This window comes from Rousettus aegyptiacus, unplaced genomic scaffold, assembly GCF_014176215.1.
Source record: "Rousettus aegyptiacus isolate mRouAeg1 unplaced genomic scaffold, mRouAeg1.p scaffold_m13_p_8, whole genome shotgun sequence".
Lineage (NCBI taxonomy): Eukaryota > Metazoa > Chordata > Mammalia > Chiroptera > Pteropodidae > Rousettus > Rousettus aegyptiacus.
In genome coordinates, this window is record NW_023416311.1 from 15,242,237 (window position 1) to 15,265,758 (window position 23,522).

The 23,522-nt window shown below is 58.1% G+C and overlaps 2 protein-coding genes across 19 annotated transcripts in view; one reads left to right on the top strand and one right to left on the bottom strand.

Moving 5' to 3' along the window:
* Positions 1-22,738, top strand: part of PKD1 (polycystin 1, transient receptor potential channel interacting) — a 43,977-nt gene extending 21,239 nt beyond the window's left edge. For 2 of the 5 annotated variants that reach the window (XM_016136556.2, XM_016136552.2), the window contains 33 exons: positions 209-342; positions 908-4,524; positions 4,752-4,901; positions 6,007-6,150; positions 6,279-6,558; positions 6,650-6,863; positions 6,943-7,102; positions 7,466-7,618; positions 8,281-8,443; positions 8,643-9,263; positions 9,430-9,586; positions 9,903-10,155; positions 10,259-10,454; positions 11,684-11,854; positions 11,937-12,080; positions 12,169-12,379; positions 12,479-12,605; positions 13,558-13,674; positions 13,769-13,818; positions 14,047-14,231; positions 14,338-14,431; positions 17,310-17,428; positions 17,511-17,713; positions 17,789-17,983; positions 18,393-18,532; positions 18,944-19,056; positions 19,301-19,448; positions 19,567-19,692; positions 19,890-20,064; positions 20,200-20,490; positions 20,585-20,719; positions 20,793-21,098; positions 21,194-22,738. In XM_016136556.2, coding sequence (XP_015992042.2) covers positions 209-342; positions 908-4,524; positions 4,752-4,901; positions 6,007-6,150; positions 6,279-6,558; positions 6,650-6,863; positions 6,943-7,102; positions 7,466-7,618; positions 8,281-8,443; positions 8,643-9,263; positions 9,430-9,586; positions 9,903-10,155; positions 10,259-10,454; positions 11,684-11,854; positions 11,937-12,080; positions 12,169-12,379; positions 12,479-12,605; positions 13,558-13,674; positions 13,769-13,818; positions 14,047-14,231; positions 14,338-14,431; positions 17,310-17,428; positions 17,511-17,713; positions 17,789-17,983; positions 18,393-18,532; positions 18,944-19,056; positions 19,301-19,448; positions 19,567-19,692; positions 19,890-20,064; positions 20,200-20,490; positions 20,585-20,719; positions 20,793-21,098; positions 21,194-21,661 — 9,760 coding nt within the window. In that variant the 3' untranslated portion in view covers positions 21,662-22,738. The remainder of the gene's footprint in view (positions 1-208; positions 343-907; positions 4,525-4,751; positions 4,902-6,006; positions 6,151-6,278; positions 6,559-6,649; positions 6,864-6,942; positions 7,103-7,465; positions 7,619-8,280; positions 8,444-8,642; positions 9,264-9,429; positions 9,587-9,902; positions 10,156-10,258; positions 10,455-11,683; positions 11,855-11,936; positions 12,081-12,168; positions 12,380-12,478; positions 12,606-13,557; positions 13,675-13,768; positions 13,819-14,046; positions 14,232-14,337; positions 14,432-17,309; positions 17,429-17,510; positions 17,714-17,788; positions 17,984-18,392; positions 18,533-18,943; positions 19,057-19,300; positions 19,449-19,566; positions 19,693-19,889; positions 20,065-20,199; positions 20,491-20,584; positions 20,720-20,792; positions 21,099-21,193) is intronic. The other 3 variants (XM_016136554.2, XM_016136553.2, XM_016136555.2) reach the window with 3 other exon arrangements.
* A 43-nt stretch (positions 22,739-22,781) lies between these two features.
* Positions 22,782-23,522, bottom strand: part of TSC2 (TSC complex subunit 2) — a 34,977-nt gene continuing 34,236 nt past the window's right edge. For 10 of the 14 annotated variants that reach the window (XM_016136559.2, XM_016136569.2, XM_016136567.2 and 7 more), the window contains 3 exons: positions 23,413-23,504; positions 23,224-23,322; positions 22,782-23,090 (listed from right to left, as the gene is read on the bottom strand). In XM_016136559.2, the coding sequence (XP_015992045.2) occupies positions 22,920-23,090; positions 23,224-23,322; positions 23,413-23,504 (362 nt within the window). In that variant the 3' untranslated portion in view covers positions 22,782-22,919. The remainder of the gene's footprint in view (positions 23,091-23,223; positions 23,323-23,412; positions 23,505-23,522) is intronic. The other 4 variants (XM_016136571.2, XM_016136570.2, XM_016136565.2 and 1 more) reach the window with 1 other exon arrangement.

Genomic DNA, 23,522 nt, shown 5'->3' on the forward strand with positions numbered 1-23,522 from the left:
CTGCAGTCCCCCACCTCATTTGTTAGGAGGTGCTGGGTAATGTGGGATCTTGGAGGGGGTGGGGGCTGCCTCAGGGCTGGGTGGTGCCCCGAGTGGAGGTACAAGGAGAGAGTGACTGCAGCCAGGCCAGGGCATGTTCCTACGAGAGTGGCCAGCCTCTCCCACCCATATCCCCCAGCTGCTCACTGCCTGCCCTGTTCTCTGGCAGGTGGACCTTTGGGGATGGGGAGCAGATGATCGGCCAGTTCAAGCCTCCATATGATGAGTCCTTCCAGGTCCCAGACCCCATGGTGGCCCAGGTTCTAGTGGAGCACAACACCACACACACCTATACTATCCCAGGTGAGGGTGGGCCACTGCCCTGGGGCCAGCCCCGCTTGGGGCCTTACTCTAGGGGGAAGGAGGGTGTCCAGGGGTGAAGGGTGGACTAGGCTGCTGAACTCTATGATTCGAGGCTGCTGGTCAGAAACTAGATTCTCTGTCCCTTCCTGTCCCCTCTTCTGAGCCTTTTTTTGAGGAGAAGGAGAATCGCCTTTTAGTTACTTTTAAAATTCCAGAAGTTTCATGCACAGGATGCAAAGTAAACAGCAGGGCCCCCACGATCCTTGCCCGACACTGGCACGCATTCTGTTAATCTGAGTGCAGTCATGCTTGGAGACAGTCCACTCTGCCATTTCTGCTGTAGCCACATCTTGCTCTGTGCTGTTGGTGCCCCACACATGCCTCACTATGAGGACCCCCGTGGTGGGACCCAAGGTTGTTCTCCATTCATGTTTTGACTGGGGCACTGCTCTGCTCCCCCAAGAGGCTCCCGTGTCCAGCAGCCCTCATGGGGTATGGGAGGGGTTGTGCCGAGCAGGTGGCACAGTGGCCCCAGTGCCATTCCCTCTCTGGGCCTGTCCCTCAGGTGAGTACAACCTGACCCTGCTTGTGTCCAACACGTTCGAGAACTTGACGCAGCTGGTGCCTGTGAGTGTGCGCCCCACTCTGCCTGCTGTGGCCGTGGCTGTGGACAGTGCTGTCCTGGTGGCCGGCCGGCCCGTCACCTTCTCCCCACACCCACTGCCCTCACCTGGGGGTGTCCTGTACACATGGGACTTTGGGGATGGTTCCCCAGCTGTGACACAGCACCAGCCAATGATCAACCACACGTACACCTCGAGGGGCACATACCACGTCCACCTGGAGGTCAACAACACAGTAAGCAGCGTGGCGGCGTGCACCAGTGTCCGCATCTTCGAGGAGCTCCGAGGCTTGGCCGTGAGCCTGAGCCCAGCTGTGGAGCAGGGCATGCCTGTGGTGGTCAGTGCCACGCTAGAGTCAGGCGACAACGTCACATGGACTTTCGACATGGGGGATGGCACAGTGCTCACGGGCCCCGAGGCCGTGGTAGAGCACGTGTACCTGCAGGCGCAAAACTGCACGGTGACTGTGGACGCATCGAGCCCTGCTGGCCACCTGGCCCAGAGCCTGCCTGTGCAGGTCTTCGTCCTGGAGGTGCTGTGGATTGACCCTACGGCCTGCATACCTGTGCAACCCCAGGCCCAGCTTATGGCCCACGTCACTGGGGACCCTGCCCACTATGTCTTCGATTGGACCTTCGGGGACGGCTCATCCAACACGACCGTCTGGGGGGATCCGACAGTGATGCACAACTTCACACGGAGTGGCACGTTGCCCCTGGTGCTCATCCTGTCAAGCCGTGTGAACAAGGCACATTACTTCACCAGTGTGTGCGTGGAGCCCGAGGTGGGCAATGTCACTCTGCTGCCTGAGAGGCAATTTGTGAGACTTGGAGATGAGGCCCGGCTGGTAGCCCTCACCTGGCCCTCATTCACCTACCGCTACATCTGGGACTTTGGCACTGAGGACACACCCTGTGTTGGCGGCCCTGAGGCCACATTCACCTACTGGGACGTGGGCTCCTACTTGGTGACAGTCACCGTGTCCAACAACATCTCGGCTGCCAACGACTCGGCACTCGTGGAGGTGCAGGAGCCTGTGGAGCTCGTGGGCATCAGGGTCAACGCATCCCGTGCGCTGGAGCTGCAGCAGCCTTACCTGTTCTCCACCGTGGGCCGCGGGCGTCCTGCCACCTACCTGTGGGAGCTGGGGGATGGCGGGCGACTTGAAGGCCCTGCAGTCACCTACACCTACACCAGTACGGGCCACTTCACTCTCAGGGTGGCAGGCTGGAATGAAGTGAGTCGCGGTGAGGCCCGGCTGAATGTCTCAGTACAGCAGCGTGTGCGGGGGCTTGGCGTCAATGCCAGCCGCACGGTGGTGCCCCTGAATGGCAGTGTGAGCTTCAGCACTTCACTGGAGGCGGGCAGCGACATGCACTACTCCTGGGTGCTGTGTGACCGCTGCACACCTATCCCTGGGGGCCCCACTATCTCTTACACCTTCCGCTCCGTGGGCACCTTCAACATCATCGTCACGGCTGAGAATGAGGTGGGTGCCGCCCAAGACAGCATCTTCATCTACGTCCTGCAGCGCATTGAGGGGCTGCAGGTGGCTGGTGGCGGTGGTGGCTGCTGCTTCCCCACCAACCGCACGCTTCAACTACAAGCTGTGGTCAGGGATGGCACCAACATCTCCTATAGCTGGATTGCCCAGCGGGACAGTGGCCCAACCCTGGCTGGCAGTGGTAAAACCTTTTCACTCACTGTGCTTGAGGCTGGCACTTATGTTGTCCAGCTGCGGGCCACCAACATGCTGGGCAGTGCCTTGGCCAACCGCACTGTGTACTTTGTGGAGCCCATGGGGTGGCTGGCCATGGCTGCCTCCCCAAACCCGGCCGCTGTCAATGCAACTGTCACCCTTTACGCCGAGCTGGCTGGCGGTAGCGGTGTTGTTTACACCTGGTCCCTGGAGGAAGGGCTAAGCTGGGAGACCCGAGAGCCATCCACCACCCACACCTTTTCCACTCCTGGCTTGTACCTGGTCACAGTCACAGCCAAGAATCAGCTGGGCTGGATCAACACCACCATCGAGATAGCTGTGCAGGTGCCTGTGAGTGGCCTCAGCATCAGGGCTGGCGAGCTAGATGGCAGCTTTGTGGTAGCCGGCTCCACTGTGCCTTTCTGGGGGCAGTTGGCCTCGGGCACCAATGTGAGCTGGTGCTGGGCTGTTCCAGGTGGCAACAGGCACGGCCAGCATGTTGCTGTGGTCTTCCCTAGTGCTGGTACCTTCTCTATTCAGCTCAACGCCTCCAATGCAGTCAGCTGGGTCGTAGCCACACACAACCTCACAGTGGAGGAACCCGTCGTGGGCCTGGTGCTGTGGGCCAGCAACAAAGTGGCAGAGCCTGGACAGCTGGTCCACTTTCAGATCCTGCTAGCCGCTGGCTCAGCCGTCAGCTTCCGCCTGCAGGTTGGCGGGGCCAGCCTCGAGGCACTCCCAGGGCCCCACTTTTCCCGCAGCTTTCCCCGGGTTGGGGACTATACGGTGAGCGTCCAGGCTGAAAACCATGTGAGCCGAGCGCAGGCACAGGTGCACGTACTGGTGCTGGAGGCTGTGGGTGGGCTCCAGGTGCCCAACTGCTGTGAGCCAGGCATCGCTACAGGCACTGAAAAGAACTTCACAGCCCGGGTACAGCGGGGATCCCGCGTTGCCTATGCATGGTACTTCTCCTTACAGAAAGTTCAGGGGGACTCGCTGGTCATCCTGTCAGGCCGTGACGTCACCTACACACCGGTGGCTGCGGGGCTATTAGAGATCCACGTGCGTGCCTTTAATGAGCTAGGTGGTGTGAACCTTACGCTGGTGGTTGAGGTCCAGGACATCATCCAGCACGTGGCACTGCGCAGCGGCCGCTGCTTCACCAATCGCTCAGCCCGGTTTGAGGCTGTCACAAGCCCCAGTGCTCGGCATGTGGCCTACCACTGGGACTTTGGGGACGGGGCCCTGGCAGAGGATACAGAGGATCCGTGGGCCAACCACTCCTACCTGCACCCCGGGGACTATCGTGTGGAGGTGAATGCCTCCAACCTGGTGAGCTTCTTTGTGGCACAGGCCACTGTCACTGTCCACGTGCTGGCCTGCCGAGAGCCCAAGGTAGAGGTAGCTCTGCCCCCCCAAGTGCTGATGCGGCGCTCCCAGCGCAACTACCTTGAGGCCCACGTCGATCTGCGCGGTTGTGTCACATACCAGACCGAGTACCACTGGGAGGTGTACCGTGCCACCAGCTGCCAGCGGCCTGGACGCATGACCCGTGTGGCCTTGCCTGGCGTGGACGTGAGCCGGCCCCAGCTGGTCGTGCCTCGCCTGGTGCTGCCTGTGGGCCACTACTGCTTTGTGTTCGTGGTGTCATTTGGGGACACACCGCTGGCTCAGAGCATCCAAGCCAATGTGACAGTGGCCCCCGAGCGCCTAGTGCCCATCGTTGAGGGCGGCTCGTACCGAGTGTGGTCAAACACACAGGACTTGGTACTGGATGGGAGCAAGTCCTACGACCCCAACTTGGAGGATGGGGACCAAACACCACTCAGCTTCCACTGGGCCTGTGTGGCCTCAACGCAGGTCAGCCCCACAGTGGTGGGGGGGGGGGCCAGGGGAAGGGTGCGTCCTCTCAGCCCCTCTCGAGTTGTTCGCACTAACGAGCCCAGCATGGGGAGGGGGTTCTGCTTGCTGACCGAGTCCTCGTAGGCTTGAGTCCAGCAGGGGAAGGGGTATCCCCAGCTATCCCTGGGCCGGGCTCTGCCTTGAGGCAGGTCCAGGGTCTCACTGCCCCCTGTCATGGGTCACAGAGTGGGACTGGTGGATGTGCGCTGAACTTCGGGCCTCGTGGCAGCAGTGTGGTCACCATCCCTCGGGAGCGCCTGCAAGCTGGTGTGGAGTACACCTTCAACCTGACTGTGTGGAAAGCTGGCCGGAAGGAGGAGGCCACCAACCAAACGGTGGGTGCCACCTGGCCTTGGCTTTGGCCTTGCCCTAACAAGGTGGAGCCAAAGGCCCAAGGTGGGCAGGGTACTGCTAGGAAGGGCTGAGGGCACAGGGTCGCCTCTTACAGATCGTGGCAAGTACCCTTTTTTAAAGGTTTTCTTTGTTTTAGTGCTTCTAGAGGCTATCAGTTACTCCAGAGTTACTACTACTAGTACAAATTTTGTTTAACAAGTCATCCTGCTTCAGGGTTGCTTCCTTCCCAAGGGTTTAGGGCTGTGCTCCAAACCTTAGAGGAGCTTTGCAGCTCTTGTGATTTGTGAGAAATGAAGTGCCCCAATAGCCCACAGGCTAACAGCGAGGAAACATGTCTGCTCCCTGAGAGTGGCTGTCCTCATTTCCAAACTGCGAGGGCCTGTTCCCCACTTCTGTTGGCATGCACTCTGCTCCCCTCCCCTGGACCAGCCAGATGGGTTAGGACCCCATGGCAACCACTCCAGCTGCTGTTGGGTGGGGCCTGTTGGTGGGAGCAGGTGTGCCAGGCTTTGCTGATGCCCAGGATGGGGGGAGGGTCTTTCCCCAATGCCCGGCTTCTCCTGGATGGCCTGTGTGGGGAAGGGGAGGCCTGCCTAGAGAGAGTACCTGGGATGGTGGGAGCTCTGAGCAGGGTCCAGCCTGGCTCTGCTGTGGCCCAACCCCCTAGGGCAGCAGGAACCTCGAGGGGGATACGTAGAGCACAGCTCTCACCCTGTGGGTGCATTGACATAAAAGTATATATCAGGTGTCTCCTATATGCCAGACCCAAGCTGGGACTGGGAGGGATACTACAGAAAATAAGCCAGTCTCCACTGCTTTAGATGACACCCCGCCCCCCATCCCCAGATGGGGAGACACTCAGATGAACACAACGGATGAGGGCTGAGCTCACCGACCCTTAGGAACCTGGACTTTGGTAGGGCCTCGAGGGGAGTGTTCCCAGCTGGGGCAACATGTGCAGAGGGAGAGGCTCTTGTCTGGCCCGTGACCATCCCACTACCTTGGCTGGACTCTGGGTCTGAGCCTCAAGCAGAGGCCCCCCCTATCTCAGGACATGGCCTTCCTATAATTCCACCCCATCCCCAGGTGCTGATCCGGAACGGTCAGGTGCCCATAGTGTCCTTGGAGTGCGTGTCCTGCAAGGCACAGGCAGTGTATGCAGTGAGCCGCAGCTCCTATGTGTACCTGGAGGGCCGCTGTGACAACTGCAGTGGGGGCTCCAAACGAGGGGTGAGCCGGGCGGGTCGGTTGGGGGCTGGGCTGGGTGTAGGGACGAGGAGGCTCGGGTGGGGCATGTCTGAGTCCTGGAGGTGGCAGCAGTGCCAATCCTGCCCCTGAGCGTGCATCTGCATCCTCAGCGCTGGGCCGTGAGCACCTTCAGCAACAAGACGCTGGTGCTGGATGAGACAACCACGTCCACAGGCAGCTCAGGCATGCGGCTGGTGGTGCGGCGCGGCGTGCTGCGGGACGGCGAGGGCTACACGTTCACGCTCACCGTGCTGGGCCTCTCTGGAGAGGAGGAGGGCTGCGCCTCCATCCGCCTCTCCCCCAACCGCCCTCCGCTGGGGGGTTTCTGCCACCTCTTCCCAGTGGATGCTGTGCATGCCCTCACCACCAAGGTGCACTTTGAGTGCACAGGTGAGTGCGGGGTGGGGGAGGCAGGAGGCCACAGAGGGGCCAGGGAGGGGCACACATGGAGAGGCCTCGGTGACGCTGTTGGGGCCCACAGGCTGGCGGGACGCGGAGGATGCAGGCGCCCCGTTGGTGTACGCCCTGCTGCTGCGGCGCTGCCGCCAGGGCCAGTGTGAGGAGTTCTGTGTCTACAAGGGCAGTCTCTCCACGTACGGGACTGTGCTGCCGCCTGGCTTCGCGCCCCACTTTGAGGTGGGCCTGGCCGTGGTGGTGCAAGACCAGCTGGGTGCTTCTGTGGTCGCCCTCAACAGGTGAGCAGGGTCGTGAGAGCAGGGCCTGGAGGGCGGGAGCAGGGGCTGCTGCCTGTTCACCTGTGGTCTCTGTGCACAGGTCTCTGGCCATCACCCTGCCAGAGCCCCCGGGCGGCCCCCTGGACCTCACCCCCTGGCTGCACAGCCTCACGGAGAGCTTACTGCCCAAGCTGCTAAGACAGGCTGACCCCCAGCACGTCATTGAGTACTCACTGGCCCTCATCACCGTGCTCAATGAGGTCAGTGCAGGGGGTCTGCCCTCAGCAGGTGGGGGTCGGCCCAGAGCACTACTCCCAACTGGACCCTTGCATTCTTGCGAAGGGTTTGTCCCTTGGCTCCCGACAGACAAAATCTCTGACCTCCTTGAAATGACTCCTGTTCTCAGCAGACCCCTCTGTGGGTTCTCCCCAGCACCAGGCTTCGCCTGCCCCCGCCTCCCCCCCCAGCCCATCTCTTCTTGTACCCCAGCCCCTGAAGGGGGTCCTGGGGAAGACCCCCTTCGCTCTTGAAGAAACAGTTTGAGTCACTGCCCACATTATGCAGCGCTGCTGGTGGGGATGCCCATCACCCGCTGATGGCCACCCTGTGCCCGCCATCCACAGTATGAGCAGGCCCCGGCTGTGGCAGCAGAGCCAGATTCCAGGTGGCAGCTGCGAGCCCAGATACGCAAGAACATCACAGAGACCCTGGTCTCCCTGAGGGTCAACACCGTGGACGACATCCAGCAGATCTCGGCAGTGCTGGCCCAATGCATGGTAGGGCAGGACCCAGACCCTTCAGCAGCCTTGGGCCTCCCTACCCCAAGAGTCTGGCTGGCCATGTCCTTCTCCTGGGTGAGCCCAGTGTGAGCCACAGATGCCCCCAGGACAACCCTGCAGGATGGCCTAGGGCCTAAGGAGCAGCGCAGGTACAGGGAAGGCTGACATGACGAGGTCTTTTTGTGCCTTCTCCCTGAGCCTGTGGTCCCACCTAATCTGGCTTTCTAGTCCTGAATGGTTGCCCACCACTCTCGCCCAGGAACTGAGCTGGACACAGTCTTGACGTGGAGAGCACTATGCCCAGGGTGGCGGGGGGGGGGGGGCGTTGCTGCAGGGGCCTCAGCAGAGGAGAAGGGAGTGAAGGGTCTTCTACGCAGGGATCGCCATGTCTGCCACATGGCTTTCATGAGTGTGTGGCTTCCATGGCCAAGGGTAGCAGCAGGGCTTGTGGGTAGGGAGGAGCCCCCAAAAGGCTCTCAGCAGGGAGGCATGGCGGGGGCGGGGGGGGGCAGTGTTTGGGGAGCATTCTCCAGCTGCATCACAAAAGGTGGTTTAGAGAACTCCGACAGGTGGGGAGGCCACCCTATTATTGCAAGTGTGATAGTGGAGCTAGGGCAAGGGGTGGAAGAGGGAGTGAGCAGACGAGTGAGGCTGGGCAGGGCCCGGGTTTCCCACAGGTGTCCAGCAAGGAGCCCGTGTGCCACTCGTGCCTGAAGAAGACACTGCACAAGCTGGAAGCCATGATGCGTGTCCTGCAGGCCGAAACCGCTGCGGGTACCGGGACGCCCACCGCCATTGCTGACAGCATCCTCAACATCACAGGTATGGGCGGGGCCTGGAGGGTGCACAGTGCTCCCCGCACCTTCCATCCCTCCCCCAGACCTCTTTCCCTACAATCTCTTCTCCATTTCTCTCCTAACCTCCCCTTTCCTCCCTAATATCTCCCCTACCAACTGCTCCCCCAACCCCTCTGTCTGCCTCTCCTCCCAGCCTTTCTCCCTGTGTCTCCCCCCATCTGTAGGCGACCTCATCCACCTGGCCAGCTCTGATGCGCAGGACTCGCAGCCCACAGGGCTAGGGGCTGAGCCATCCTCACTGATGGTGGCATCCAGGGCCTACCACCTGTCATCAGCCCTCATGTGCATCCTCATGCGCTCCCGAGTGCTCAATGAGGAGCCCCTGACCCTGGCGGGTGAGGAGATCGTGGCACAGGGCAAGCGCTCAGACCCGCTGAGCCTGCTGTGCCAGGGCAATGCCTCGGTCCCTGGCTGTCACTTCTCCATCCCCACTGCCTTCAGTGGGGCCCTGTCCAACCTCAGCGATGTGGTGCAGCTCATCTTTCTCGTTGACTCCAACCCGTTTCCTTTCGGCTACATCAGCAACTACACTGTCTCCACCAAGGTGGCGTCCATGGCCTTCCAGACGCAGACTGGTGCCCAGATCCCCATTGGGCGGTTGGCCTCAGAGCGTGCCATCACTGTGAAGGTGCCCAACAGCTCCGACCAGGCTGCACGGGGCCACCGCATCCCTGCCAGCTCTGCCATCATCCCACCCCGGGCCTCGGTCAGTGCTGTGGTCGCCCCCGAGCACAGCAACCCCGAGGCCGGGCTGCACCTACAGCTCACTTACACAGTGCTGAATGGTGGGTGCCATGGGTGGGGCACTGGGTGCAGGGGGTACCAGGGGGGAGCAGGTTCCACTTCTAGCGTGGAGTTTCCTCTGGCCCCTGTAGCAAGGAGGGCTCAGGAGGGCTCCCAGGGGTATTTCCCAGATGGGTAGTCGTCCAACCCTGCACATGCCACCCCTAGAGCACTACCTGTCTGAGGAGCCTGAGCCCTACCTGACTGTTTACCTGCACTTGGCACCCTGGCCCAACGAGCACAACTGCTCAGCCAGCAGGAGGATTAGCCTGGAGGCACTGGCCGGCGAGGACCATAGGCCCTATACTTTCTTCATTGCTCCAGGGTGAGGATCTCGGAGTGGCTTGTGCGCTGGGGTCGTTGGGTTGGATAAGTCACTCTGGGTTGGATAAGTCACTCGTGGGCATGGGCGGGGCTGGTCTCTGAAGGCAGACCGGACATGGTCAGATCCATATGTGCCAAGGTCATGCGGGCTTCCTATGGGAGCAGGCGTGGCAGCAGGGTGATTGAGGAGTGGTCAGGCGTGGCCACGAATAGCAAGCTTGGCTGTAGCTGAGAGGTCTTTGGGCCAGAACACCTCCCTAACTTGGGACCTAGGACTGGGCAGGGTGTGGCCATGACACTCCTGCTGCTTCTCTCAGGACCAGAGACCTGGGTGGGAGTTACTACCTGAACCTGACCAGCCATTTCCACTGGTCGGCGCTGGAAGTGTCCGTGGGTCTGTATACGTCTCTGTGCCAGTACTTCAGCGAGAAGGAAATGATGTGGCGGACGGAAGGGCTTGTGCCCTTAGAGGAGACCTCACCCAGCCAGGCCGTCTGCCTCACCCGCCACCTCACTGCCTTTGGAGCCAGCCTCTTCGTGCCCCCCAGCCATGTCCACTTCATCTTTCCTGTGAGTGGCACCAAATTCCTAAGTGGTGTGGAGGCCCCAGCTTTATCCTGAGCCGGTGAGGTTATGGTCGCGCCTCCTGAGCCTGACAGCTCTGTCTCCCCAGGAGCCGGCCTCCGGCATGAACTACATCGTCCTGCTGACATGTGCCGTGTGCCTGGTGACTTACGCAGTCATGGCTGTGATCCTGCGTAAGCTGGACCAGCTGGACATCAGCCGGGTCCGTGTCATCCCTTTCTGTGGTAAAGGGGGCCGCTTCAAGTATGAGATCCTGGTAAAGACCGGATGGGGCCGAGGCTCAGGTAAGGGGAGGGGCCGCCTCGTCCAGGCCCCCAGGCTGTCTCATTTGCACTGTCTGGCGAACTTCCCTAATAGTAATCATAATAATAGATGACATAAAACAAGGGTTCACTTTACTGACTGCTGTGTGAAGTAGTAGCTCATTAATCTTTCCTGAGAATGAGAACAGTTCCTTCCAGAAGTAGGTGCAGTCAACATGGGTGGTCTCGCTTTGTGCACAGGACCTACTAGTGTGTGCACTCTGCAAAAGCGAGCTTGTTGAAAAGCGAGTGATTATTGAATGATAATAAGTCACTGTGAAAACAATAACATGTTTCCAAGACAGCAGAAACTGTTGGTTATAAGCGTACAGTTAGTACAGCGTAACTTGACACATTAGACATATTGGGAATTAAAGTGTTTTATTTCTTTGTGAAAAACTTATCGAGAATAGTTTGAACAGTGTTTCCTTCTCAATTATGATATGGCGTGAACATCTTTTCTATGCCTTGGCTAATTGCCATATTTCAACGTTTCTTATTTGCATTCTCCACATGGTGAAGTACTCGGAGGGTTCTTCTAATGTGAAGTTTTTTGCCAGCATCAGTCGCCCTTACATCTTGAATCCTTTTTGTCCCAACCACTATCCTTTTTATGCTGGTAGGTTTATCATCGATGACCTCTGTAGAGCCTCTCAGGCAGTGACAGTGCTCCTACGGCTGCTGCTGCAGTAGTCCATTTATCTTTGATTCAGATTTTAAGTCCAGCAGTACCATTTTTTATTTTTATTTCTTTGCTGTGCTTTTGTCATTGCTGGCCAGTCCCCTCTTTTGTAAAATGCCATGTGGGTTTATCACTGAGAGATGAGGAGGCAGCACCACTACGTGCTTAGCGGCCTGTGTGGGAACTGATGGATGCACGGAGACCCGTCACCAGTAGGCTTCAGAAGTGACGTGATTGGTTACCCATCAGGATGTGTATCCCTTATGTACGTAGTAGTCTGAAGAGCTAGCAGCCAAGTTTCTATTTTATGCATTTAGTCACAGTTAACATACCATCGTAACTGACATTTGAATCATGTCGTTGGGGGCTGTGTTTATTTAACAAATTTTGGTAACTGAGATTTGTGTCGTAAGCTGAGCAGAGTGAGGATTGGCTGTATTTGAATGGTCCACAGAGGAGAAAACCTGCTGAGTTCATGTCTGGTAGGCAGCAGACCCCGAGTCCTTCCACCTCTCCTTCCATCCTCTAGGTACCACGGCACATGTGGGCATCATGCTGTATGGGGCAGACAGCCGGAGTGGCCACCGGCACCTGGATGGGGACAGAGCCTTCCACCGCAACAGCCTGGATATCTTTCAGATCGCTACCCCACACAGCCTAGGCAGTGTGTGGAAGATCCGTGTGTGGCACGACAACAAAGGTCCGGGTGGGCACCTGCTGCTTCCCCTCCTTCCCGCTGCCTGGCACCCTGTAGCCCTGACCTAGCCCCGCCCTCTCTGCAGGGCTCAGCCCTGCCTGGTTCCTGCAGCACATCATTGTCAGAGACCTGCAGACCGCCCGCAGCACCTTCTTCTTGGTTAACGACTGGCTGTCAGTGGAGACTGAGGCTAATGGGGGCCTGGTGGAAAAGGAGGTGCTGGCAGCAAGTAAGGCCCCGCCTCCCTGTCCTAGTAGGCTAGAGGAGATGCCAGGCCCTCTGGCCTCCTGAAATCCCTCACAGTGCCCTTTCCCTAGGTGACGTGGCCCTTCGGCGTTTCCAGCGCCTCCTGGTGGCTGAGCTCCAGCGTGGCTTCTTTGACAAGCACATCTGGCTCTCTATATGGGACCGGCCACCTCGAAGCCGCTTCACTAGAGTCCAGCGGGCTACCTGCTGTGTCCTCCTCCTCTGCCTCTTCCTGGGTGCCAATGCCATGTGGTATGGGGTCGTGGGAGATACTGCCTACAGGTGGGTGCCTGTGGGGGTTCAGATGGCCTCCTTCTGCCTTAACCGCTCCTGCCCCCTCCCAGCCTAACCCAGCCAAGTCTCTCCTCTCCTGCCACACAGTGTGGGACCCGTGTCCAGTCTGATCCCACTGAGTGTTGACACGATCGCCGTTGGCCTGGTGTCCAGCGTGGTTGTCTACCCCATCTACCTGGTCATCCTGTTCCTCTTCCGAATGTCCCGGAGCAAGGTGGGCTGGGGACCATGGTGCTCCTGAGAGTGGAGCATGGGCCTCATTTCCTCTGCTGAAGGCTGTGCTGTCCTGTACGGCAGCCAAAGAGGGAAAATGAGCAAGATTTCCCAGCTAGGCTGACACAGGGAAAAAAGAGAAAGATAGATTGTTAAAATCATGAGTGAATGAGGTAACACCACTACCAATAGCACAGAAAATAACAGGACTGATTAGAGAGTCCCATGAACCACTGTAGGCCAGCCTGTTAGATAACTTAGAAGAAACAAGTTCCTGGAAAGACACACTACCAAAACTGACTAAAGGAGAGAGAGAGAAAATCTGAGTAGACCTGTAGCAAGTAAAGAGATTAAATTAGTAATTTAAAACCTTCCATGGAGAAAAGCTGGACAGCCTCACTGGTGATTATACCAAGCAGTTACAGAAGAGTTCACACCAATTCTTCCTAGACTCAACAACATACAGGAGTTGGGAGCACTTCTTAATTCATCCCACAAGTCCAGCACAGCCCTGATGCCACAGCCAGACGAGGACGTCATGAGAAGAGGGAACCACAGACCTTAGGAAGATGCAGGCAAAAATCCTTAACAAAGCAGCAGCAAATCAACTCTAGCAACTAATAAGAAAAGACAGTACATGTGACCAAGAGGCATGTACCCTAGGAATCCAGTACAGTGATGTTAGCCATAAAGAGCTATTTATATTTAAAGTAGTTAAGGTTAAATAAAATCAACACTTCAGTTTCTTAGTTGCACCAGCCACATTTCAGGTGCTCCTTAGCAGTATGTGGCTAGTGGCTATCACGAAAGACACTGCAGATATAGAATGTGTGCATCATTCTAGAACATTCTCTAGGACAACACTAGTATAGACTGCTTGCTCAGGAGGTTGCATGCCTCCCCAGAGCAGGGTCCAGAGCTGCCTCCTACTGACCAGCTGCCTCTTCCTGCAGGTGGCTGGGGGCCCAAGCCCCACCCCCACGGGACAGCACGTCCTAGACGTCGACAGCTACCTGGACTCATCTGTGCTGGACAGCTCCTTCCTCGCCTTCCCTGGGCTCCGTGCTGAGGTGAGGGCTCCCCAAGGGGCCCTGCCTGGGCTGGCTGGGTCCCACTGCCTCTGGGGAGCCCAGGGTCTGAGGCTCTGTCTGTACTTCTCAATAGGCCTTTGCTGGACAAATGAAAAGTGACTTACTTCTGGATGATTCCAAAAGGTGGGGGTCCCTAGAGAAGGCGTGAGCCTTGCCGTAGGTCAGCTGCGTGTGCGCTGCGTTAGGGTGTTCGGAGTGCCTGTGCCGCGTCACGTGTCCCCGTCCAGCGTTTGTCGTGCTCTCACATGCTGCCTTAGGGTGTGTTTGCTCAGAAGCCCCACATCTTTGTGTGCGACTAGATGTGCAGATGTGTTCCCCTTGGCTCCCCTTACCGACCTGTGTCATCTACAGCCTGGTGTGCTGGCCGTCCAGTGAGGGCACATTCAGTTGGCCAGACTTGCTGAGCGACCCGTCCATCATGGGCAGCACCCTGCAGCGGCTGGCCCGGGGCCGGATGGGCCACATGCTGAGCCCAGAAGAAGACGGTCTCTCCCTGGTCAGCCCCTCCTCCCCTACCAAATACTTCTCAGCTTCAGGTGAGCCAGGGTGGGGAGCATGGTATCCACCAGTTCTCCCCAAGAAGTTCCAAGGTTTGGGGTGGGAGGAACCCATGCCCTCCCCAACACATTCTGCTCCCTCTAGATGAAGACCTGATCCGGCAGATTCTGGCTGAAGGGACCAGCAGCCTGGCCCCCACCCAGGACACTCAAGTAGAAACGGACCTGCTCACCGGCCTGTGAGTGCGCAGCTCCTGGGGATGGAAGCATGGGTAGGGGGGCCAGGCCAAGAAGCCCTGCTCTCCATGTGGGACTGGCCTTGTGTTGTCCAGCCCCGTGTCCCCACTGTGGGGCTGGGAAGATGTTGTTTGACCTCTGAGCCCCTCGTCTCTTGAGAGGACCTCATGGGGTTGCCCAGGGGCCAGGAAACCGCTCCCTTAGTGCAATAGGAATGAGGGACGTTGAGGAAAATAAAGGCAACCTGTGTGAGGCTCAGGGCCTGGCTGTGATGAGGAATAATTATTGGGTTTTTAAATATCTCATTTTTTTTTTCTTTTTAGACAATTTTATATTTCTAAGAATTTTTCAGTTTTTTGGCTGATTTCCAATTTGATAACAAGATTCATTAAGTAGTATCTTCTGCTTTTCTCATCTGTATCTTAATATCCACATTTCCGTTCCTTTTTAACTAACTCTTCTAATTTTCAAGCAACCAAAAGTTACTGAGATATATGAACTGTCCCAGAACACAGAGAAAAAAGGAAAGCTTCTCCAGTCATTTTAGGAAGACAGAGAACTGTGACATGATGCCATTTTTATAAAGAAATTTCCAATTGATTAAAACCTATACTATAGAGTGACCCTGGGGTAGTAATTATAAGCTGACTGCCCCAAATATCTCCAGCCCACACCCTTCCAGTTTAGACACTATCTGCTAAACAGCTTCTCGTGGATGTCTAGCGTGTGGTGCAGACCTAATAGCTTCACAGAGCACTCGATTTCCCTGCCGAGACGTTCTGTCCTCTGGCCACCGCCATCAGCAAAGGGCAAGGCCTTCTCTAGTTGATTAAGACCACAACTCAGGATTCATTCTCGACTCCCTTCCGCATCCTCCCTCACACAAGCCTTCTCTTTATCTGCCTTTCATCCAAGTGTCATCGTCTGCCTGGATAGTCCAGGGCTGCCTCAGTGAACACTTGCTCCTCCATCTGCACCAGAGAGAGCCTGATCCCTGAGACAGACCCTGTCACAGCTCTCCTGGGGCACCGGTTAGCTGTCACTGCATAATGCATTACCCCAAAACTCTGCTTAAAACAACTGATATGGCAGGCACCTCGGTTTGGGCTGTTGGTGGGAGACCTCAGCTCCTTCCCACTGGACCTTAGCACTAATCTGCTTGTGCATCCTCACAACACGGCAGCTGGCGTCCCCAGAGTGAGTGGTCCAAGGGAGCAAAGCAAAAGCCAGTTTCTTTGATGGCCCAACCCCATTGGTCACACACTGTCATTCCACAATATCCTCTTGGTTTCCATGGGAGGAGACTATGCAGGAGGGAAGTGTCATTGGGGCCTCTTGGAGGTGGCCTACCACGACGGGGTGTACTTATAAGCTCCACCAGCCGTACCCGGTCTGGCCCCACATTTTCCCAAGCCCTCTCCCGCCACCTTCCCTTTCACCCACTTTCCTTTGGCTACAGCGTCCCTCACTCTTCTGCCTCTGTCTTTTATATTCGCTGTTCCCTCTGCGTAGGCGGCTCCTCCCCAAGACAAGAGCCCCATGGTGTACTTCTTTCAGGTCTTCACTCAAATGCTACTAATCCAAACCTTCCTTCCTGTCTTATGCAAACGTAGTAAGTACAGTAACATGGACCCACGCGTGCGTGCACGTGCAGGCACCGACTCAGGCCTCCGTCCCCAGGTCTGCCCCTGCTTCCTGTGCAGTAAGCGGTGCCTGTGCTTATCGTCTGCTTCCCCCACTAGTACGTGAACATTCTAAGCACATGGGCTTTGTTCTTTTCTCTCAACGCCTAGAACAGTGCCTGGCCTTTCATAAGGGATCAACACACCTGTCGAGTGACCGAAGGAATTGGTGAATGTTATTAAATAACATACGTAGTTTTTGCCCTAATGCAGCTTAGAGTCTAATGTAAAATTCCATGTACCCTATGCTGTATCACCTGTATGACTTGATGTAACATGTTTATACCTATATGTAAAATACAAACATATGCATATAGAAAAGGGACTAGAAATAACTATTAAGACTACTGTCCATTGCATGATGGAAATGCTAATGTTAAAATATCTGGTCTCTATTATTTCCCTATTTTCTACAAATAGTTTATGCTACTTTTATAATCAGAAAAATCCATTTTAAGGGGGAAAAAAAAGTGTTCTGTCTGTGATCTCCCACATCCATAGATGGTAGTGTCTTTTATTCTCTAGAAGATTCACAAACCAGAAACAGCGTAGCTCAGTAGCAGCAGACAGGGACTGGGACTTGGGAGCTTGTTCTCTTCTGCTTCCGGAATCAGGGCACAACCCGCAGACCGCCCCCGCCCCCCTAAGTGTGCGCACTGTCTTCTCAGTTGTCCCAGTCTTCTCTTTCTCCCTCTTTCTGTCTCTAGGGGTGCAGCTGTGGAGCTGGGAAGGGCGGGTGCTCTCCAGGTCCTAAGGAGCACTGTGTAGTATTCGAATCTGAAAGACATACACGTGTCCTTGTCCAAATTAATCTTAGTTTACAAAGCTGCATCAGCATAGGGATGCTTTGTGTACTATGTGTGCAGCAGGGAGATTGAGGGGAAGGGCCCGAGGCATGGGGAGTGCTCACTGGGAGCCAGACGTAGTTTGCTGGCGTGAAGTGTAGGCAGCGGGACGAAGCCGGAGGCTGTGCTGTGAGAGGCGATGGCTGCTGGAGTGGTGGCAGGACAGGAGAGAGGTGGAAAGGTCACAGAGATGTGAGGCGAGGTCACTGTGGTGAGCAGGAAGTGAGGAGCGTAGAGGGACAGGCTGACATGACTTCCTTCCCTGGGTGTGGGAGCTACAGGCCCACAGATGAGGTGGGCAGGGTGCGGGCTGACAGGTGAGTGCCGGCCTCTCCCCTCCTCCCATGCCTTAGGTCCAGCGCTCCTGGGGAGAAGACTGAGACCCTGATGCTGCAGAGGCTGGGTGAGAGGGGGCTGTCCAGCCTGGGCCTGACCTGGGAGCAGCCCCAGTCAGCAAAGTTCTCCAGGACAGGTGTGCTTCCGAGTCTGCCAGGATGCCCCTCCCTGTCTTTCCCTGTGGGCTGCCAGTCACCTGTCTGTCTCTGCCTCTCCAGGGCTGGTGGAAGGTCTGCGGAAGAAACTGCTGCCAGCCTGGTGTGCACTCCTGGCCCATGGGCTCAGCCTCCTGCTGGTGGCTGTGGCCATAGGGGTCTCAGGGTGGGTAGGTGCTAGCTTTCCCCCCGGCGTGAGTGTCATGTGGCTCCTCTCGAGCAGCTCCAGCTTCCTGGCCTCATTTCTTGGCTGGGAGCCACTCAAGGTGAGTAGGATGCAGGAGGGCCAGGCTGTCAGCCTCTGGCACTTGTGGGCCCTTCTGATGCCACCCCTGGCCCAGGTCCTGCTGGAAGCCCTATACTTTTCACTGGTGGCCAAGCGGCTTCACCCTGATGAGGATGACACCCTGGTGGAGAGCCCAGCCGTGACACCTGTGAGTGAACGTGTGCCCCGAGTACGGCCACCCCATGGCTTTGCGCTCTTTCTGGCAAAGGAAGAAGCCCGAAAGGTCAAGAGGCTGCATGGGATGCTGAGGGTAAGCTCAGGCTATCATGGCCAGCACCTGCCCACATGCTCCACCTCCTGGCCAGTATAGCCTCTTCCTAGAGGTCCTGCTCTTCTCAAAAACCTCACGTGCACCTGTTCCTCTCCACCAAAGGCGGTCTAGGGCTCTGCAGCTCTGGCCTGACTCCCATTACCCTGACTTCTACTGCCCCTAGTCCTTGCTCTGCCCCTTCTCGTGCCCAGCTCTAGTGCCCTGGGCATGGCTTCCTTGGCCTTCAGTGGACAGCATGTCTGCCCCTAGCTGGGGCTCTGGCAAGGTATCTGTGCCGCCCTCAGTGCCAGGCATCCTGGCTGTGGGCAGTTTGCTGTCCAGAAGCCCTGCCATGTTACAGTGGCCAGGCTGGGATGGGCTGACCCCAAGGCTGTCCCTTTCCCTCCAGAGCCTCCTGGTATACATGCTTTTCCTACTGGTGACGCTACTGGCCAACTACGGGGATGCCTCATGCCACAGCCATGCTTACCGCCTGCAAAGCGCCATCAGGCAGGAGCTAGACAGCCGGGCCTTCCTGGCCATCACCCGGTAGGGATACCCCTGTACACCTGTACACATCTGTCTGCTGGGCCAGGGCAGTACTGAAGCCAACCACAATCCATCTTAATCCTGCCCTTGGTCCAGCCAAACCCCCAGGGGATGTTGGGAAGGATCTTGATGTATTTTTGATTGGGACTGGAATGGGTGCTGTTGGCAATGGGTAGAGACTAGAGATATTGCTAAACCTCCTGTTGTTCCCAGGGAGGGCAGCCCATAATAGAGTTGTTTGCTCCCAGACATGCAAGGTTGAGGAACCAGGTCCTTCCTTGTCCCCTCAGGCAGCACTGCCAGCCTCCTATGGGCTGAGCCAGGGCTGCAGTAGCTGTGCTTCCTGGGCCTTCGACCCCCAGCGGTGCAGGGAGCTGAGGGGCGGAACATGTGACTGTTTGGTGTGGGTAGGTCTGATGAGTTCTGGCCATGGATGTCCCATGTACTGCTTCCATACGTCCACGGGAACCTGTCCAGCCCAGAGCTTGGGCCCCCACGGTTGCGGCAGGTGCGGCTGCAGGAAGGTGAGCTGGGGGGCGCTCTGGCACTTGTCCCTGCTCTTTTCTAAAGAAGGCTTTGGGTTCTGGTTCTTCTCCCTAGCTGTGCGATCTTTGCCCTTTCCCTGCCTCAGTTTCCTTATGTCAGTGAGACTGTGACATCTACCTTCAGGGTTGCTGGGAGGGTTCAGGGAGATCATGTGGAGCTCAGCCCAGGTGACTGAGTAAGTGCCCCTGGTTTGGTCATCACTCTGAAGCCCTCTGCTTTCAGCACTCTGCCCAGACCCTCCTGGCACAGGAGTGCATGTGTGCTCAGCAACCTCAGGCGGCTTCAGCACCAGCGACTACGGCATTGGCTGGGGGAGTGCTGTCCACAACAGCTCTAAGACGTGGGCCTACTCCACACCAGACCTGCTAGGGTGAGCACAGAGGGAGGGCCTGGAGAGTTCTCCAAAAGAGTCTCCTTGCCCTAGCTAGCATGATTCCCAGGTTCCTGCAGGGCTGGGCCGTCTCTAACTCTGCCCCTCTCACCTGCAGCGTCTGGTACTGGGGGTACTGTGCCGTGTATGACAGCGGGGGCTACGTGCAGGAGCTGGGACTGAGCCTGGAAGAGAGCCGCGCACAGCTGGGCTTCCTCCAGCTGCACAACTGGATCGACAACAGGTGACGCGCAGGAGATAGGCTGCCTCAGTCTGCCACTGTCTACCTACCTGGTCCTCGACGGTCCCCTTCATCAGTGGTCCCAGTTTACTCCCACCCCCCCTTTGCTGTTTCCGATCAGTCTGGAAGCGGCCTTCCTCCCCAGTGTATGCAAACCTTGCTAAGGGAGGCCCCACCCCTCATCCCTGCCTTCTGGACAGAAGCCGCGCCGTGTTCGTGGAGCTCACGCGCTACAGCCCGGCCGTGGGGCTGCACGCCGCCGTCACACTGCGCCTCGAGTTCCCCGTGGCTGGACGCGCCGTGGCGGCCCTCAGCATCCGTCCATTTGCACTGCGGCGCCTGAGCGCTGGCCTCTCGCTGCAGCTGCTCACCACGGTATGCTCCACCCTCTCGGCCCCTCTCTCCCTATCCCGCCCATACCCTCAGCCCCACCCCCGCCCTGACCCCAGCAGAGGGAATACTGGGCACGCCCCACCCCCAGTGCATCCTGACCCGGCCCCGCCCCCGCAGGTGAGCCTGCTGCTGTTCGCGCTGTACTTCTCTTTGGCGGAAGTGCGTGCCTGGCGTAGGGAGGGGCGTGCACGCTTGGCGCGGCCTGGGGCCTGGGCGCGGTGGCTGCTGGTGGCGCTGACTGCGGCAGCAGCGGTCGTGCGCCTGGCCCAGCTAGGCGCCGCCGATAGCCAGTGGACGCACTTCGTTCGCCGTCGTCCGCGCCGTTTCACCAGCTTTGAGCAGGTCGCACAGTTGAGCGCTGCGGCCCGGGGCCTGGCAGCCTCTCTGCTCTTCCTGCTCTTGGTCAAGGTGAGAACCAGCCCCACAGGCCGGGGTGGGGCTGGGCTGGGCTGGGCTGGGCTGGCTGGGCCAGTGTTGGTCGCCTGATGTCTCTTGTCCACAGGCCGCCCAGCAGCTGCGCTTTGTGCGCCAGTGGTCGGTTTTTGGCAAGACACTGTGCCGGGCCCTGCCGGAGCTCCTGGGAGCAGCCTTAGGCCTGGTGGTGCTCGCTGTGGCCTACGTCCAGCTGGCTGTTCTGGTAGGTGATTATGGGTCCCTGGGGGGAGGCTTAGCCCTGGGCACACCCCTTACTCCTACCACCTTCCCTGCAGCTGGTATCATCCTGTGTGGACTCACTTCAGAGTGCTGCCCAGGCCTTCTGGGTGCTGTGCCCAGGGGCTGGGGGTCCCGCCCTGTGCCCTGCTGAGTCCTGGCGCCTGTCCCCCCTTCTGTGCACGGGGCTCTGGGTACTGCGCCTATGGGGTGCCCTGAGGCTGGGAGCGGCCGTTCTGCGGTGGAGGTACCACACTTTGCGTGGGGAGCTCTACCGCCCAGCCTGGGAACCTCAGGACTATGAGATGGTCGAGCTGTTATTACGCAGGCTACGCCTCTGGATGGGCTTCAGCAAGGTCAAGGAGGTGGGTACGGCCCAGTGGGGGGGAGAGGGACGCGCCCTGGGCCCAGGTGAGCCCAGGGTGCAGCCGGACTGACGGAGCCCCTGTGCCGCCCCCAGTTCCGCCACAAAGTTCGCTTTGAAGGGATGGAGCCGCTGCCCTCTCGCTCATCCAGGGGCTCTAAGTCATCCCCGGACATGCCCCCACCTAGCGGAGACTCTGATGCCTCGCGCCCCTCCACCTCTTCTAGCCAACTGGAGGGGCTGAGTGCAGGCCTGGGCCGGCCTGGGCCACGGGGGGATCCCGAGCCCTCCCGCCTCCAAGCTGTGTTTGAGGCCCTGCTCGCTCAGTTTGACCGACTCAACCAGGCTACGGAGGATGTCTACCAGCTGGAGCGGCGGCTACAGAGCTTGCGCGGCCGCAGGAGTAGCCGGCCCCCCGCCTCGCCTCCTGCTGGCCTCTCCCCAGGGCTTCGGCCAGCCCTGCCCACTCGCCTTGCCCGGGCCAGTCGAGGCATTGGCCTGGCTACAGGCCCAAGCAAGGCTTCTCTGCGGGCCAAAAATAAGGTCCACCCCAGCAGCACTTAGCCCCAGGGGGGCTGAGCTTATGCCTCTTCTCCAGGATAAGCCTGTGGCTTTTCTTTGGCCTCTTGGAGCCAGAGAGACCACTCAGTATTACCTTCTGCCGCCCTCATGGTCGGGCTGGGCAGAACAGCTGCACACAGGTCCCCCAGAGAGCGGGCAGCACTTGTCTGAGTCTCTCTGTGGGCTTCAGCACTTTAAAGAGGCCATGTGGCCATCTAGGACCCAGGGTTCCCTCCCCGGCTCCCTGTGGGAGGACACAGCAGTATTGGACCAAGTGCCTAGCCTCTGAGACACTAATTTATTTCCCGAGTCCTCAGGTACAGCGGGCTGTGCCCGGCCCCACTTCCTGGGCAAACATCTTCCCCTTGCTAAGGATCCAGGCTGCGGGGAGGAAACCTGCACCCCCAGTACCCTCCCCCTAAGTTATTATTACCTCTCCTGTTCCCTGCTGAGTGTACTCACTTCCAGCTGCCATCTGTGTGTCTTATCGTCAATAATTTATATGGGGTCAAAATGTATATATTTTTGTACGTCGCTATATTTTTCACTAGGGCCAAGGGGCCTAGTCGCTGACACAGCTCTATGCCCACTGTAACCTGCATTGAGGGGGAGCTGGGACTAGAGAGCTGGCCTCCCCAGACACCTGCCTACATGGCCCGGGGTATAGGAAGTGACAGCTGCTTCGAGGGTCCAAGCCTGGCCTCAGGCAGGTGCTTGGACATACAGTAGTTGGAGGGCACAGCTGCCCCCTAGGCAGTTCTTATCACCACCACGGCCTTGTTCTCCTGCCCTGCTCAAGGCCAGGCCTAGGCCTGCTGGTGTCGGGTCTAGGTTAGGAACAGGACCTAGTGTGTGACAGAGGAGCCCAGGGTGGTTGAGGGTAAGACCCCCTCCCTGGGGCTGGCTCCTGGGACTGGGGAAGGTGAGTGTGAGAGTGTGTGTGTGAGGCTTTCCTGAAGGGATAAGGCCTTGATGGCAGCCCAACAATCTCCCTGTACCGCTTCTGTGGCCATAGCCAAAGCTACAGCCTTGATCCTGCCCCTACCCCTGACAAAGTCAAATAAATGAGTTGGCTGACCACTAGCTGTGTCTAAGTATTGAGGGCGAGTGGGCACAGCAGCAGGCCTGGGCCACACAACCATTTTATTCACATTCACACAAATACCGCCCAGTGCTTTGGAGGGGGCTGTGAAGGTCCAGCAATGTGGCTGCTCAGACAGCATCCACAAGGAACCCTGGGTATGTCCACAGCATCACAGTCTCACACAAACTCTGTGAAGTCGTCCACGGAGGAGATGAGACGCTTCCGCTGGCCTGTCTCATAGGTGGGCATGGGCTCGGCTGGGGCCTGCACTGGGGCTTTGGCGTGGCCTGGGGGGTGCATCTGCATCAGGGGCAGGCTGGGATTTGAGTAGTGGGCTTCCTCACGGATCTGAGGAAAGAGGGGGCCTCAGCAGCAAGCCCTCAATGGCAGTACACACTCTTCCCCAGCTAGATGCCAACACACCCTGCTCAGCCACCAAGTCTCTGGAGGAGCCCAGGTGCCCAGGGCCCATTCTCCTTACCCGGTGACGAAGTCGCTTGATGTGGCGGAGCCTGGCAATCCACTTGGAGGGGTAGATGTCAGTGGGGTTGGAGCGGCTGTGGTGCACCTGCGAGGCCATCTGGGGTGGACAGGGTGGGCAGAGTGGTAAGCCCTCTATGGGTGGCACCTATGGCCTGTCCCACCCACCCTAGACACCATCTCTGCTCACATTTGCGTGCAGGGCCATCTGGCGGGCCACGAAGGGCAGGTTGCGGTCAGACACAATCTTGGCTACACTGGTATCCACAAGACCCTCCATGTCTAGGGGAACAAGTGCTC